At 45.7% G+C, this 14,192-nt stretch overlaps 1 protein-coding gene across 3 annotated transcripts in view; it reads left to right on the forward strand.

The window, feature by feature from the left end:
* SRRM2 (serine/arginine repetitive matrix 2) overlaps positions 1-14,192 on the forward strand; it is a 438,109-nt gene that overhangs the window by 349,875 nt on the left and 74,042 nt on the right. For all 3 annotated transcript variants that reach the window (XM_030209921.1, XM_030209923.1, XM_030209922.1), the window contains one exon: positions 2,750-2,800. In XM_030209921.1, coding sequence (XP_030065781.1) covers positions 2,750-2,800 — 51 coding nt within the window. The remainder of the gene's footprint in view (positions 1-2,749; positions 2,801-14,192) is intronic.

The raw sequence follows: 14,192 nt of genomic DNA on the forward strand, positions 1-14,192 counted from the left end.
TAGGAGAGGTTTGCTTTTGTCAAAGCCCCTGGTCAGGCCTTCACCGGTGTCATGGGATCTCAACGTCATTCTCACCCAGCTGATGAAAGCTCCTTTTGAGCCACTGAATTCCTGCCATCTGAAGTATTTGACCTGGAAGGCTGTTTTCTTGGTGGCTGTTACTTCAGCTCATAGGGTCTGTGAGCTTCAGGCCTTAGTAGTGGATGCACCTTATACTAAGTTTCATCACAACAGAGTAGTTCTCCACATGCACCCTAAGTTCCTGCCGAAGGTGGTCTCTGAGTTCCATCTGAACCACTCAATTGTGTTGCCAACATTTTTTCCCCATCCTCATGTCCACCCTGGTGAAAGCAGCTTGCACACCTTGGACTGCAAGAGAGTATTGGCCTTTTATTTATAAGAATTTAAATTTACAAGCAATAAAATAACTTGCCAGAAATACAGAGAAAGTAATACACAAGAATTATTTCAATCGGGTAATTCTATACTCTTCCTTAGACCACAAACTAGGGAGAGTGAAACAAGACAAGGAGATCAATTAAACAACAGTAAACAGAAAAAACGTGGTATTAACCTAATTATCCCCATTTATTATTTATCTGAATCATTATTCCACATTGATCGCCTGGTTGGCTTCTTCAAACCCAAACCGGTGTATAATCAATTTATTTCATTGGAAATATACTTATTGTCCAATATAAGTAGAAATTAATATACCTAATTTCATTTTTTTCTCTTTTAAAACCAGAAATTATTAACAATGCGAACACTTGAGTCTCTAATCCAATTCCCACTGATTAAGGTAATCCCAGTTTCACAGGCTTCACTCCTTTTGAATTAATATTACTAAGTAATAATTTATATTACTAAGAGGAATCATTACAAAGGGAAATAACAAAATTTTCAGGAAATATTTCTGAGGAAATCTTTAGGAATCATACCCGGAACTCTGGGAAAACAACAATCTGAATAGTAATCATCTGTAATCATTTTGTTTAAATTTCTGGTCTATCATTTTCAAAATCTTAACTGTTTCCTACTCCTGTAGAACTTCATTTGCTGTATCAATTTTTCTTTCTCAAAGGGTTTGATTAGGTTATCCATGTAGCTCACTAATAAGATTATAACTGAAGCGAGTTATTTACTACCACCGTTAGGTCCTGGAGCGCCTCCAGATGATATTCAATGTAACCTCCACAGTGAGCCAAAAACACCAAGCTGATAGCTCTTACGGGTTTAGGAGTGGCACCGCCGAGAGTATTGGCCTTTTACATGGAGTGGACGAAGCCCTTCAGACAGTCCGCCCAGTTGTTTTGTTTCTTTTGATCCCAACAGGAGGGGAGACGCCATCGGAAAACGCGCAATCTCCAATTGGCTAGCAGATTACATTTCCTTCACTTATGCCCAAGCCGGGCTGACTCTGCAGGTCTATGTCACGGCTCAAAATTTTAGCACCATGGCTGCATCGGTGGCTTACTTAAGGTCAGCCTCCATTGAAGAGATTTGCAAAGCTGCAATGTGGTCTTCAGTCCACACATTCACATCACACTACTGCTTTGAGCAGGACACCCGATGCAGCAGTAGGTGCTGCTGAATCTGTTTGGGGTTTAGAATCCAACTCCACCCCCCTAGGCCCTTTTTGTTCTGTTCCAGGCTGCACTCTCTGCTAGTTGTATATAGTTTCAGGTTAATCTATGTTAAGTCCTTGCCATTGTGAGGTCCAATTATCCAACCTTTGTTGTTTTGGGTGAGCCTGGATGCTAGGGATACCCCAATTGAGTATAAAACCGCCTGCTTGTCCTCAGAGAAAGCGAAGATACCTGTAGCAGGTATTCTCCGAGGACAGCAGGCTGATTATTCTCACAGACCTCCTCTTTCTCTCTGTTTTTACTCTTCACTGAACTGACACTTGGCGCATGCTTAGTTCAGCGCACAGCGCGCTCAGAAGGCTCTAGCAAAGTTTTTCTATGTGAAATGCTGATTCCCAGGCCAGCGCAGATTGCCAACCCAATTGTGAGAATAATCAGCCTGCTGTCCTCAGAGAATACCTGCTACAGGTAAGTATTTTCGGTTTATGATGCATCTGATATGCAAGAAATTAAGTGTTAAGTCAGCAGTACTGATATCAGAATATAATTGGTGCTAAGGAGTCAGTTTGACTTACGTAATAACCTGGGAACAAACTGGTGGTGGTTAAGATCACTACAATACTGCAGACCCTGTTTTAAATAATGTCCAATGTAACTCTTCACTCTGTTAGGTTTCTTTGTGTAGCTTCTTTTCAGTACCATTTTTGCTGTGGCACTTTTTTATGCTTTCACATCTTCTGATGTGTGAAATTGTTTTGACAATTTCATCTGTTTTCAGCCATTTATTGAACCCCTTTCCCAAATGGTTTGTGCTGACAGTTTTTGGGAGCCCTCTGAGCCTGAGAACACCTCTGAGACTGACCCTCAGTGCCATGTTTTTGTCAGGCCACCACAATAACAGCATCTGTTCTGCCTCTCTCCATGAGCCAGAATGCATCACTTCTGTGGTTCATCCATGCCTGATGAGTCCCATCGGGCATGGTGATCAAACTCAGAACTCTCAGTACCAAGAGATGGTTCTTCAGGTTTTCATTTTGTATGATTTTTTTTGTTTTGTTCTGTGGTTTGTACCAGATTTATATGGTAGCCAAAAATGTTTTGATTAGACTGATCCCTGTAAAGTGTAATTTGTAATTCACAAACAAATGTTCTGTTTTCAGGTGCAAGGGAAGCAGCTTAAACATTTTACAGAATGACAGTACTGAAGCAGTGTAAGTAATTGTTTTTGAAATGTGAAGCATTATGTAGAATATATAGCACTACTAAAAATAATTTCTAGGTAGGCCAGTTGTCAGAATAAATAAATAAATCTACCCATCTGCTCCCTAAATAACTTCTCGCATTGATTAGACCAGTACAGCCAATGTGCTGAGCTTTGATGGCTCCTCTTTCCTCACTATCCATTGATTCAAAGTGGTGAAATATTTATATACGTTGATGGGACAGAGCATTTTGCTTGTTTCTGCGTGGTTCGTGCTTGACATTCCAGAGGCACTAAATATCTCTTGAAAAGGATGAAAACCATTCCTAAAGAAATTGAGTTTGATAGGTAGAAAATGCATTGTTCAATTCTGGATGGTTAGTGAGTCAACCCTCTTTTCTGGAAATGGAGATCCAAGTTCTCCAATGACGAACAAGATTTAGATTCTCACATATGGGTGATGTCCTTGACGGAACCCAAGTGTGGACACTACTCAGCATTCCTATCACTTTAAGAAGCTTTTAGTAGGCCTGCACTTTGTGTGTGTGAGTGCCTTCCTGGCTGCTGAAGTAGCACGGTCCTTGCTTGGCAGTGTGCTAGAATTTGTGGACACCGTCCCTTCAGAGCAGGCTACTCAACTTTGCCAGTTGGCCAGTAAGCAAGAGGAGTGCAGAAAACATCTGACTAGGGGCATTTTTTATTCCATTCATGTGACGTCTAGACTCTCCACCTTAAGTATTGAGATGCGGAGACTGTCTTTAGAACTTGTCGTTTAGGAGCAGTTGGCCAATGCCCTATGCTGCGGTGATAACCTTTTTGGATACAAGGTGGAAGAGGTTGCAGTCCTCATCAAGAAGCATTCTGATTCCATCAAGTCTCTCTCTTGCCCCCCCCCCCCCCCCCCCCCCCCCCACTCCTTCTGCACCCTCTACCTCCCAGAGGATTTATGATGGAGGCAGGAGAAGTTATTACTGCTCTCAGAGTTGTAGGTACATTCCCGCTTCTGGTTCTCAGCAGCAATCCCAGCCTCAGAGCTCCCATCCACAGCAGCAGCAGGCTCAAAAGTCCCAACCAGCTCCCCAGTCTAAGCAGGGGATGAGCTTTTGACTGGCTTCAGGAGAGTATAGCCGCCATAAATGTAGCTGTTCCAGATGACCTGTTGGTGGTAAGAGAGAGGCTGAATTTTTATCGGGAAAGGTGGTCCCTTGTAATCTCTGATTGGTGGGTTCTTCAGATTGTTTGGGTGGACTACACACTCAGTTGGGAACAAAGACTTCCACATTGCCCACCAAGTGTGTCAAACCTCAGCTCTCAGCACCAGGCAGTGCTGGCAGAGGAACTCTACGCCCTTCTCGTAGCCCATGCGGTCAAATCCATTGCACCAGGAGAAGAATGGATGGTATTCTAGTCCTCCTCATGCCCAAGAAAATGGGAGGGGGGATATTGTCCCATCCTAGAGCTGAGGACCCTGAGCAAATACCTCATCAAGGAAAAGTTCAGGGTGGTTTCCCTGGGCACCCTTCTCCCCATGATTCAGGCAAATGATTGGCTATGCTCTGTGGTCTTGAAGGATGCTTACTCCTGTGACCTGGGAGTATCTGAATGTGGGTGTATCTCAGATTTCGAGTAAGAAAACACCACTGTCAGTACTGCATCCTGCTATGTGGCCTCGCATCTGCTCCCAGGGTCTTCACAAAATGTCTAGCAGTAGTCGCAGCATCAATGCACAGACTAAGAGTTCATGTGTTGCTCTACCTTTACAGTTGGCTGGTCAAGAGCACATCCTGAAAAGGTGCTCAAGAGTCAATGTGGAAGACTGTTCAGGTGATAGAGCCACTAGGGTTCATCATCAACTACCTGAACTCCCATCTGCTCCCTATTCAGCGATTGGAGTTCATTCGAGCCCCGCTAGAACATTGCGCATGCTCTGACCTACCTGCCTCTGACTTATGCTGAGGCCCTAGTGACCATTGCCACTCAGGTTTGAGACAGCCAGCAGGTGTCGGCTCAACAGCTGTTGAGGTTACTGGGCCACATAAGAATATAAGTGCTGAAATACTGGGTTAGACCCAAAGATCCATCAAGCCCAGTATCCTGTTTCCAACAGTGGCCAATCCAGGTTACAAGTACATGGCTAGATCCCAAAAACAGTAAAATAGATTTTATGCTGCTTATCTTAGAAATAAGCAAGAAGTTATCCAAATCTTTTTTTTTGAACCCTGCTAAACGTAACTGCTTTTACCACACTCTTGTCAATGAATTCCAGAGTTTAATTACATGTTGAATGAAGAAATATGTTTTAAATTTACTACTTAATAGCTTCATTGTGCGCCCCCTAGTCCTAGTATTTTTGGAAAGAGTAAACAAGTGATTCACGTCCACTCATTCCATTCCTTATTTTATAGACCTCTAACATATCTCCCCTCAGCTGTATCTTCTCCAATCTGAAGAGCCCCAGCCGCTTTAGCCTTTCCTCACAGGGAAGTCATCTCATCTGCTATATAATTTTCGTTGCCCTTCTCTGTTGTACCTTTTCTAATTCCACTATATCTTTTTTTGAGATGCATTGACCAGAATTACACACAATATTCAAGGTGCAGTTGCACCATGGAGCGATACAAAAGCATTATAACATCCTCATTTTTGTTTTCCATTCCTTTCCTAATAATACCCAACATTCTATTTGCTTTCTTCGCCGCCACACACTGAGCAGAGAATTTCAACATATCAACGATGACACCTAGATCCTTTTCCTGGTCAGTGGCTCCTAATGTGGAAACTTGTATCACGTAGCTATACTACTACTACTACTATTTAGCATTTCTATAGCGCTACAAGGCGTACGCAGCGCTGCACAAACATAGAAGAAAGACAGTCCCTGCTCAAAGAGCTTACAATCTAATAGACAAAAAAATAAATAAAGTAAGCAAATTAAATCAATTAATGTGAACGGGAAGGAAGAGAGGAGGGTAGGCGGAGGCGAGTGGTTACAAGTGGTTACGAGTCAAAAGCAATGTTAAAGAGGTGGGCTTTCAGTCTAGATTTAAAGGTGGCCAAGGATGGGGCAAGACGTAGGGGCTCAGGAAGTTTATATTTAAACATTTTTATTGATGAAACAAAATAACTACATCCAATATCTGGCATAAACACAAATGCCACCGTCAAACTTTCAAAATAGAAATACAATGATAAAGTCCATCATCAAAACTTTTTAACAGTTTCTCCCATCCCCCCCTAACCCTTCCTCCTTCCCCTCTGCATAATTTCAAACGTTTTTTATTGACATTGTATCAGCATCAACATTGTCATGTCAGCTCTGTTTCAGTCTATATATACAACAATTACTAACTAGCATACAGCATTTATAAATTTTTGCCAACATTATTATCCCATCAATCATACCAGTCCTCCCCCCGCCCTCTCCCATTCCCTCCCTTCCCCCCCCCATTTTACCCCAGACCTGGATAACCATTCAGTTCAGCCCGTAGAGTTCACCTTGTATTTAAAAGCAAACTACGGCCTCTAGGGCTTAGACTTTGCAAATAAGGGCCCCAGATAGCCAGAAATGTAACTCTCTTTTTCTGCGAGAGCCTAGATTCCCCCGCCTCCCACGATACCAGCTGATGTAGCTGATTTCTCCAGTGCCAGTAAGCCGGAGGATCTTTGACCGTCCAGTATTGTAAAATACATTTCCTGGCCAAGAGGCTCATCTTACGGAGCATCAATGTTTCAAAACGATTCTGCCCTCTAAAGGACCCCGGGATGTCTAAAATCAGTTGCTCAACTGTCCCCAAAATCCGCTGCCCTAACCGCTCCTCCCAAAATCCTCGAACTCGAGCCCAGAACCTTTTTAAAATTGGGCAGCTCCAAAACATGTGCAGCATTGTGCCAGGATGTCTTCCACATTTAAGACAGTCCGGGCTTCGATTTCCTCCCATATGTGCTAATTGAGCTGTAGTTACATATCCCCTATGGATGCAGCGATAAGCACATTCTCTCAAACGAGCATCCGATACTAACAGGGGTATTCGTGCTATTGATTTAGTGATGTCCCAGGAGGTCACTGCAACTCCCAATTCCTTTTCCCAAGCACTCCTTAGCTGTCTATAGTCCCTGGGGGGCAGCCATCCTGATATTTTTTTATAAAGCGAGGATATAGTGATTCCTCCCTCACCAAAGGAGTGAAAAAATTCTCGTATCCTTTCCCCCAACCGAGTTCTCAAGGGATCTGTCGGTAAAGAAGTGAGGTAATGTCGCACCTGACATATTGCAAATCTATTCCCCCAGGAGTCGCCTACCTTTCCCAGTAGCTCCTCATCGGTAAGAGGCTGCCCATCTTCGCCCACCAGGTGTTCCAATTTAGAAACTCCCCGTCTAGCCCATTCAACAAAATGTCGGCTTGACAATCCTGGTAAAAATGCACTGTTCCCACGTATGGTTATCAAATCTGTTACTGTTGGGTCCCCCCCCAGTTGGCGAGTAAGCACTCCCCACACCTCCCGGAGAGATCGCAACAACACACCTCCACTGAATCCCTCCGGTAAATCTCGTGTTTTGTGGTGTAAAAGCGAAAAAAGGTGGTGCGGTTCCCAAAGCGCCGCCTCCAACGCCGTAGGAGTATATTGTTGCGTGTCTAAACACCAATCTCCCAGATATCTCAAATGACATGCTTTATTGTATAATTCTAAATTTGGCATGCCCATTCCTCCTCGACTCCAACTCCCCACTAATCGTGAGAAGCGAACCCGCGGCTTCTTGCCTCTCCAGCAGAACTTTGATGCAAGCTTATAAAAACTTTTTAGGTCTTTCCGTCGGAGCCAAATTGGGATGGTCTGCATCACATAGAGCCATTTGGGGAACAACACCATTTTAATCATGTTTACTCTCCCTAACACTGATAACGGCAAATCCATCCATCCTTGTAGCACCTGCTGGGTCTCCTCTAACAGCCAAGTAATATTCAGATCGTACAACCGCGAGAGATCCATAGGCATCAAGATTCCGAGATACCTAAAGGAGTTTTGTGCTTTTCTCAGAGGGAACTCGCCTCTCCACCGCCTCCACACGTCCTCTGAGGAGGCCAAGGCCTCTGATTTTTCTAAGTTCAAACTGAGGCCCGCATAGTCTCCGTATTCGGAGAATATCTCTAATAGAGCGTTCAGAGATTCTTGTGGGTCTGTTAAATGGACCAAGATGTCGTCTGCGAAAGCCGCTACCTTAAAGACCTCGCTTCCTATCTTTACCCCTGCCACCGCTTTCTGTTCCTCAATTTCTCTCAATAAGGGGTCCAGTGATAGCACAAACAATAACGGTGACAGAGGGCAACCTTGGCGTGTTCCCCGGCCTATTTCAAAATCTTGTGTCTCAATCCCATTTACCGATATTCTAGCCCTTGGCGCTGAATACAATGCTTTGATCCCTGATAGAAATCGATCCGTGAAGCCATATTTCTGAAGAACAGCATATAGGAAATTCCATTTTACTTTATCAAAAGCTTTTTCAGCGTCAAAGCTGATTAACAAAGAATTTTCCTTCCCTCGACGTCTGGCTTCTAATGAGGCCAGCACCTTACAAACATTCTTAGTGACTTTCCGTCCCCTCACAAACCCCACCTGGGAGTCGTGTATAAGGTTCGGCAAAATTCTCGCTAATCTGTTCGCTAAGATCTTAGCCATCAATTTCACTTCGTAATTTAACAGCGAAATGGGCCTGTATGATTCAACTAGTTCCGGATCCTTCCCTTTCTTGGGGAGTACTATAATACAGGCTATATTTAAATTCGGAGGCATCCTTTCCTGCTCTATTAATATATTAAACATTGCAGCTAAGGGCTCAGTGATCTCTTCTCCCATGATCTTGTAAAACTCCGCCCGGTAGCCGTCTACTCCCGGCGCCTTAAGCAGTACACTTTGATTAATCGCCAGGAACACCTCGTCTGGTGTAATAGGAGTATTCAGTTGTTGTGCCTCCTGGGGGGATAGCGTTGGTAAACCCATCTGATCTAAATAGGAGTCTCCCGTCAGACCATCATCTGGCGGGGCCTCATATAATTTTTTGTAATATTGGTAGAAACCCTCGCTAATTTCCTTGTCCGTGTGGACTCGCTCTCCTTGCCTCTTCTTCATAGTCAAAATCCTGGTTTTCCCCTGTTTGGTTGCAATCAGGCGCGCCATCAACCGACCACACTTGTTCCCATGCTTATATAATTGGTATTTATAGTAAATTTGCGATTTAACTGCTTTATGATGAAGTATTTCATTTAATTTAGTCTGCAAGAGCATCAAATGTTGTCTATTCTCAGTGGAGGCCCGTTGCCCATATCTTCTCCGAGCCTGGCATACTAGTTGACTCACCCTCAGTATCTCTCTATTCCGAGCTTTACGTTTGTGAGCCATATAGCTAATGATGTCCCCTCGAAGTACTGCCTTAGCCGCCTCCCAGTACAGAACCGGGTCTTCAACATGCATTGCATTGTGTGTTTTATAATCCCGCCAACTCTGGTGTATGGAGGCCCTGAAATCTTGATCTCGATATAGCTCTGTGGGGAATACCCATCTCTGTGCCCCTCCCCTCTCTTCCCGAGGCGTCCAGCTCATTTCCACCCAAGCATGATCCGATATCACATCTGCTCCTATTGCAGATGCCATCACTGAATTGAACATCGGTTCTGAAATCAACAGATAATCAATTCTAGCCTGTGTGCCGTGCGCCCTCGAGAGATGTGTGTAGTCTCTCCCCTGTGGGTTGAGAGTCCTCCAGACATCCACTAGCCCCACCTGTCGGCAAAGATTAGGCAGCCCCCGCGACTCCTGTCTGAGCTCATTCCTCCTAGCCCCAGTACTGTCAATCGAGGGGTCCATCACCATATTAAAGTCTCCCCCTGTTATTATGGGCAAAGATTTGCTCATTAACAGTCGTGAAGTGATCATCTTATAGAACTTCCGATCATATTGGTTCGGAGCATATACATTGTCAAACAACATAATTTGGCGCTGCACATGGACCTCACACAGCAGAAATCTACCCCCTGGGTCTGTGAAGTTCACTTCCACCTTATCCACTATTCCTTTTCGAAACAGGATGGCAACCCCCCCTTTCTTTCCTTGTGCCGCTGCCGATACACAATCCCCCACCCACCAGGTTCGCAATTTAGCATGTTCCCCAGCCGATAGATGGGTTTCTTGGAGGAAGGCTATATCTACTTTATGTCTTTGTAAATGTTGCAAAATTTTTGAGCGTTTAATTGGGGACGAGATCCCTCCCACGTTCCATGTAACTATTTTTAGTGGACCCAGGTCCCATAAAAAATCTGATCACAAGATGTATACCATTTATTCATAGAAGAGGGATGTCCCAGCCTCCACCCCTCCTCATGCTCTATCCTTAGCCATTTTAATTTATTCTCAAGCCCCAGTCGCCGTCTCTTCCAGGTCTCAATCCCCCCCCATCCCCCAATTCCCCCCTCTTCCCCTTTTGGAGCCCCAACTATCCCCTTAAACCCCAACTTCCCTTCTTCTAAACCCAGGCCTCTAAAAGAGACCATCACGTTTAACACCTCCTACCCCCCTCCCTCTCGTATACCATCTAACACAAAATGTTTCCCCTCGACTTCCTCTCCTCAGTGTAACTCTAATTTATGATTATGTAACTTTTCCAGTTTGTCCAGAAAAAAAGAAAAAAACAACATTTAACAAACTACACAAAACCTTATTCCAGAGTTCTCAGGCTGTCTCTCTGATCTGTAGGGAGAATCCTCCGCAGCCCTCTACGAGAACTTCCCCAGGTCAGCCTCCTGTAGTGTCCTTCTGGTATTAATCCAGGCCGCTTTGGCAAAAATCGCTTCAATTCTTCGGTGCAGTGATTGTGCTTCGATGCTCTGTAGTATTCTATGCAGTAATCTCAGACTTCTGCTCGAGCCATTCTGCTGCGCGTGCCCAAGGAATTCTAGTTGCCTAGTATGTTCTCCCAGGCTGCCTCCTGTGGCCACAATCTCATCAATCCATCGTCTCCGCCCAACAAATTGGGTCTGAACATCCTCCAACTCTAGTTAACTTTTTGTAATCCAACATATTTTATCCATGTGCCCCTCGATCTCATCTTCCATCAGATCTCCTCTGAGCTTCAATTTAACCTCTCTATCAGCGGTGTTCCACAGAGTTCAAAAAAGCTTGTGCTTGTTCAGTCGTTGTGTAGACCTGCGTGACCGCTTGGTAGGTGACTCTTAATTTAGCTGGATATTGCAGTGCAAATCGGATTTTCTTTTCAAAAAGTTTAGTGCATATAGGCGAGAACTTCCTTCTCTGCATCGCCACCGCCGCCGAGTAATCCTGGAAGCATAAGATCTTTTTGTTCCCATATTGCAGCTCCTGATCTTTCCTTAAAGCTTGCAGTATTGCCTCTTTGTGCGCAAAGTTTAAGATGCGGCAGATCACCACTCTCGGGCGTGATGCTTCCACAGGCTTGGGCCCCACTCGATGAGCTCTCTCTATCTGGAGAATTCCCAGGGCTTCTGGGAGTTGTAGTTGTTCTGGCAGCCATTTTTCCAAAAATACCCGCAGGTTTACAGTCTCCAAAGCCTCAGGCAGACCCACCAATCTTAAGTTATTCCTCCTTGATCTGTTCTCGAGGTCTTCTAGCTTTCCTTCATAGCTTTCCACCATGGTTTTAAGCTTAATATTTTCCTCCTCCATTTTGTGCACTCTGTCTTCGAGAGCTCCATGACGTTGCTGATACTCCGCTAGTTCTTTAGTAAGCTGTCCCAAGTTTTCCTGGACCAACGTTATTTTGCTGTCGATGGGCCCCAGTCGTCGATCCAGCAGAGGCTCCATGGCGGCCGTCACCTCCGCCGCCACCTCCGCTACCCACACGGAGCTCAAGGCCGTCGCAGCCGGGCTCGCCGGCGCCGCCATTTTTTCCTCGCCGGCCCGCGTCTTTTCTTTGTCTCGGCGGACACTTTTCGCCGCCATGGATTTTCCCGTGAGTAGCGTCGATTTAATTACCTTCCCTTCTTCTTGCGGGTTAAGGTGTCTGGCGGTTCTTTACTGGGGCGTTTCCCTTGATTTTGAGGGTTAAGTGGGTAAGCTGGCCGGAGCGGAGGTTTCAGCAACCGCTCCTGGTCATGGCGTCACGTGATCCGGGGCTCAGGAAGTTTATTCCAGGCGTAGGGTGCAGCGCGAAGTCTGGAGTTGGCAGTAGTGGAGAAGGGAACAGATAAGAAGGATTTATCCATGGAGCGGAGTGCACGGGAAGGGGTGTAGGGAAGGACGAGTGTGGAGAGATACTGGGGAGCAGCAGAGTGAGTACATTTATAGGTTAGTAGAAGAAGTTTGAACAGGATGCGAAAACGGATAGGGAGCCAGTGAAGGGTCTTGAGGAGAGGGGTAGTATGAGTAAAGCGACCCTGGCCGAAGCTATAGTTCGGGTTCCTCTTTCCCACATGCATCGCTTTGCTCACATTAAACTTCATCTGCCATTTGGATGCCCAGTCTTGTAAGGTCTTCTTGCAATTTTTCACAATCCTCTTACCATTTAACAACTTTGTGTCATCAGCAAATTTATTTACCTCACTAGTTATTCACATCTCTAGATGCGTGGGATATACATAAAGGAATCCTGTGCAGAAGGAATGGATCCTCAGAAGCTTAGCCGAAATTGGGTGGCGGAGCAGGTGGGGAGAAGAGGTGTTGGTGGTTGGGAGGCGAGGATAGTGGAGGGCAGACTTATACGGTCTGTGCCAGAGCCGGTGATGGGAGGCGGGACTGGTGGTTGGGAGGCGGGGAATCCTGCTGGGCAGACTTATACGGTCTGTGCCCTGAAAAAGACAGGTACAAATCAAGGTAAGGTATACCATACACACATGAATTTATGTTGTTGGGCAGACTGGATGGACCATGCAGGTCTTTTTCTGCCGTCATCTACTATGTTACTATCTCTAGATCGTTTATAAATATTTGTTTGTTTGTTGCATTTGTATCTCACATTTTCCCACCTGTTTGCAGGCTCAATGTGGCTTACATAGTACCATGATGGCGATCGCCAATTCCGGTATGACAAATACAGAGTGGTGTTGTGTTAAAGTACATGAGTGACAGACACATTAGGGAATCAAGGAGGAAGAGTTAAGTTTTGTCCAGTTCGAGTATTAGTTTGGTTGTGTTGCAGGGTTCAGGCGTTTAAGTTGGATCATTAGGGTATGCCTTTTTGAACAAGTTAGTTTTTAATGATTTCCGGAAGTTTGTTGGGTCATGCATTGCTTTCATGGCATTTGGTAATGCGTTCTATAGTTGTGTGCTTATGTAGGAGAAGCTGGATGCATAGGTTGATTTGAGTCCTTTGCAGCTTGGGTAGTGGCGATTTAGGTATGTGCGTGTTAATCTTTCTGTGTTTCTTAATGAAATGTAGTTCCATATCATCAAGCTGATCAATCCATAGACTGGTGGGTTGTGTCCATCTACCAGCAGGTGGAGATAGAGAGCAAACTTTTGCCTCCCTATATGTGGTCATGTGCTGCCGGAAACTCCTCAGTATGTTCTCTATCTCAGCAGGTGGTGGTCACACACAGCAGCAGCTCTGGCTAGGCCTCCAAGCCTAATCCTTAGGTTTTGTTGAGGCCTGGGGTTGAGGGCTCTTTTGAGCAAGTGCAAACCTGGTGGTGCCAGGTCCCTCCTTTTCTCCCCCCTCCCGCTGGCTCCGTTTAAAAAAAAAAAAAAAAATATTTTTAAACGTCTTTAAAGGCGTTTAATTCGACGTTTCTTTAAACGTTCATTGCAGCTACTCACTGGGACACCAGTTCGTTACAGCTCGGAGCGGCAAGCAGGTAATTTTACCTTTTTATAGCGGGCAGGGGGTTCCCCGATTCTTCTCCTCGTGGCAATGGCGTCGGAGGGCGAGGGCGCAAAGGGTCGCTCCCCGGATCGCTGGAGCGCTTCTAGAGGGGATGCGGGGGTTTTACAACCTGATTCGCCCTTGATGGGTGATAGTTTAGTGACCGATGAATGTCCCGGTCGTTCCTCCGGCGTGGCGGTTTTTTCCCGCCATAAACGCCCATCCCCCGCTCCTCGCTTCCACCATCTTGGCCGGCCACGCGGCTCGGACGGCTTCTTCGGGGCCGCCCTTGAGGTTGGAGACATTAATGCCATGAACGCCCTTAATTTGGGCGACGGCACCAAAGCGGCTAAAGTTAAGCGCCGTTCTTCCCGCGCGTCTCCTTCACGGAGTTTCGCGCCGGACGCCATTTTGGATGCGCAGCATGTCTCTCCCCCGCTATTGCGAGCGCCGGTTGAGAGTGCGTCTAGGGCTGTTGCCCAGGCTGCGGAAGTGCACAGTCTGGGGGGTTTCTCCCCCGAGTTTGTTTTGCTGCTGCATCAGGCTTTCCTCATGCAAAACGCTGCCCCTGCTCCCTC

The sequence above is a fragment of the Microcaecilia unicolor genome, chromosome 7, assembly GCF_901765095.1.
Source record: "Microcaecilia unicolor chromosome 7, aMicUni1.1, whole genome shotgun sequence".
Taxonomy (NCBI): Eukaryota; Metazoa; Chordata; class Amphibia; order Gymnophiona; family Siphonopidae; genus Microcaecilia; species Microcaecilia unicolor.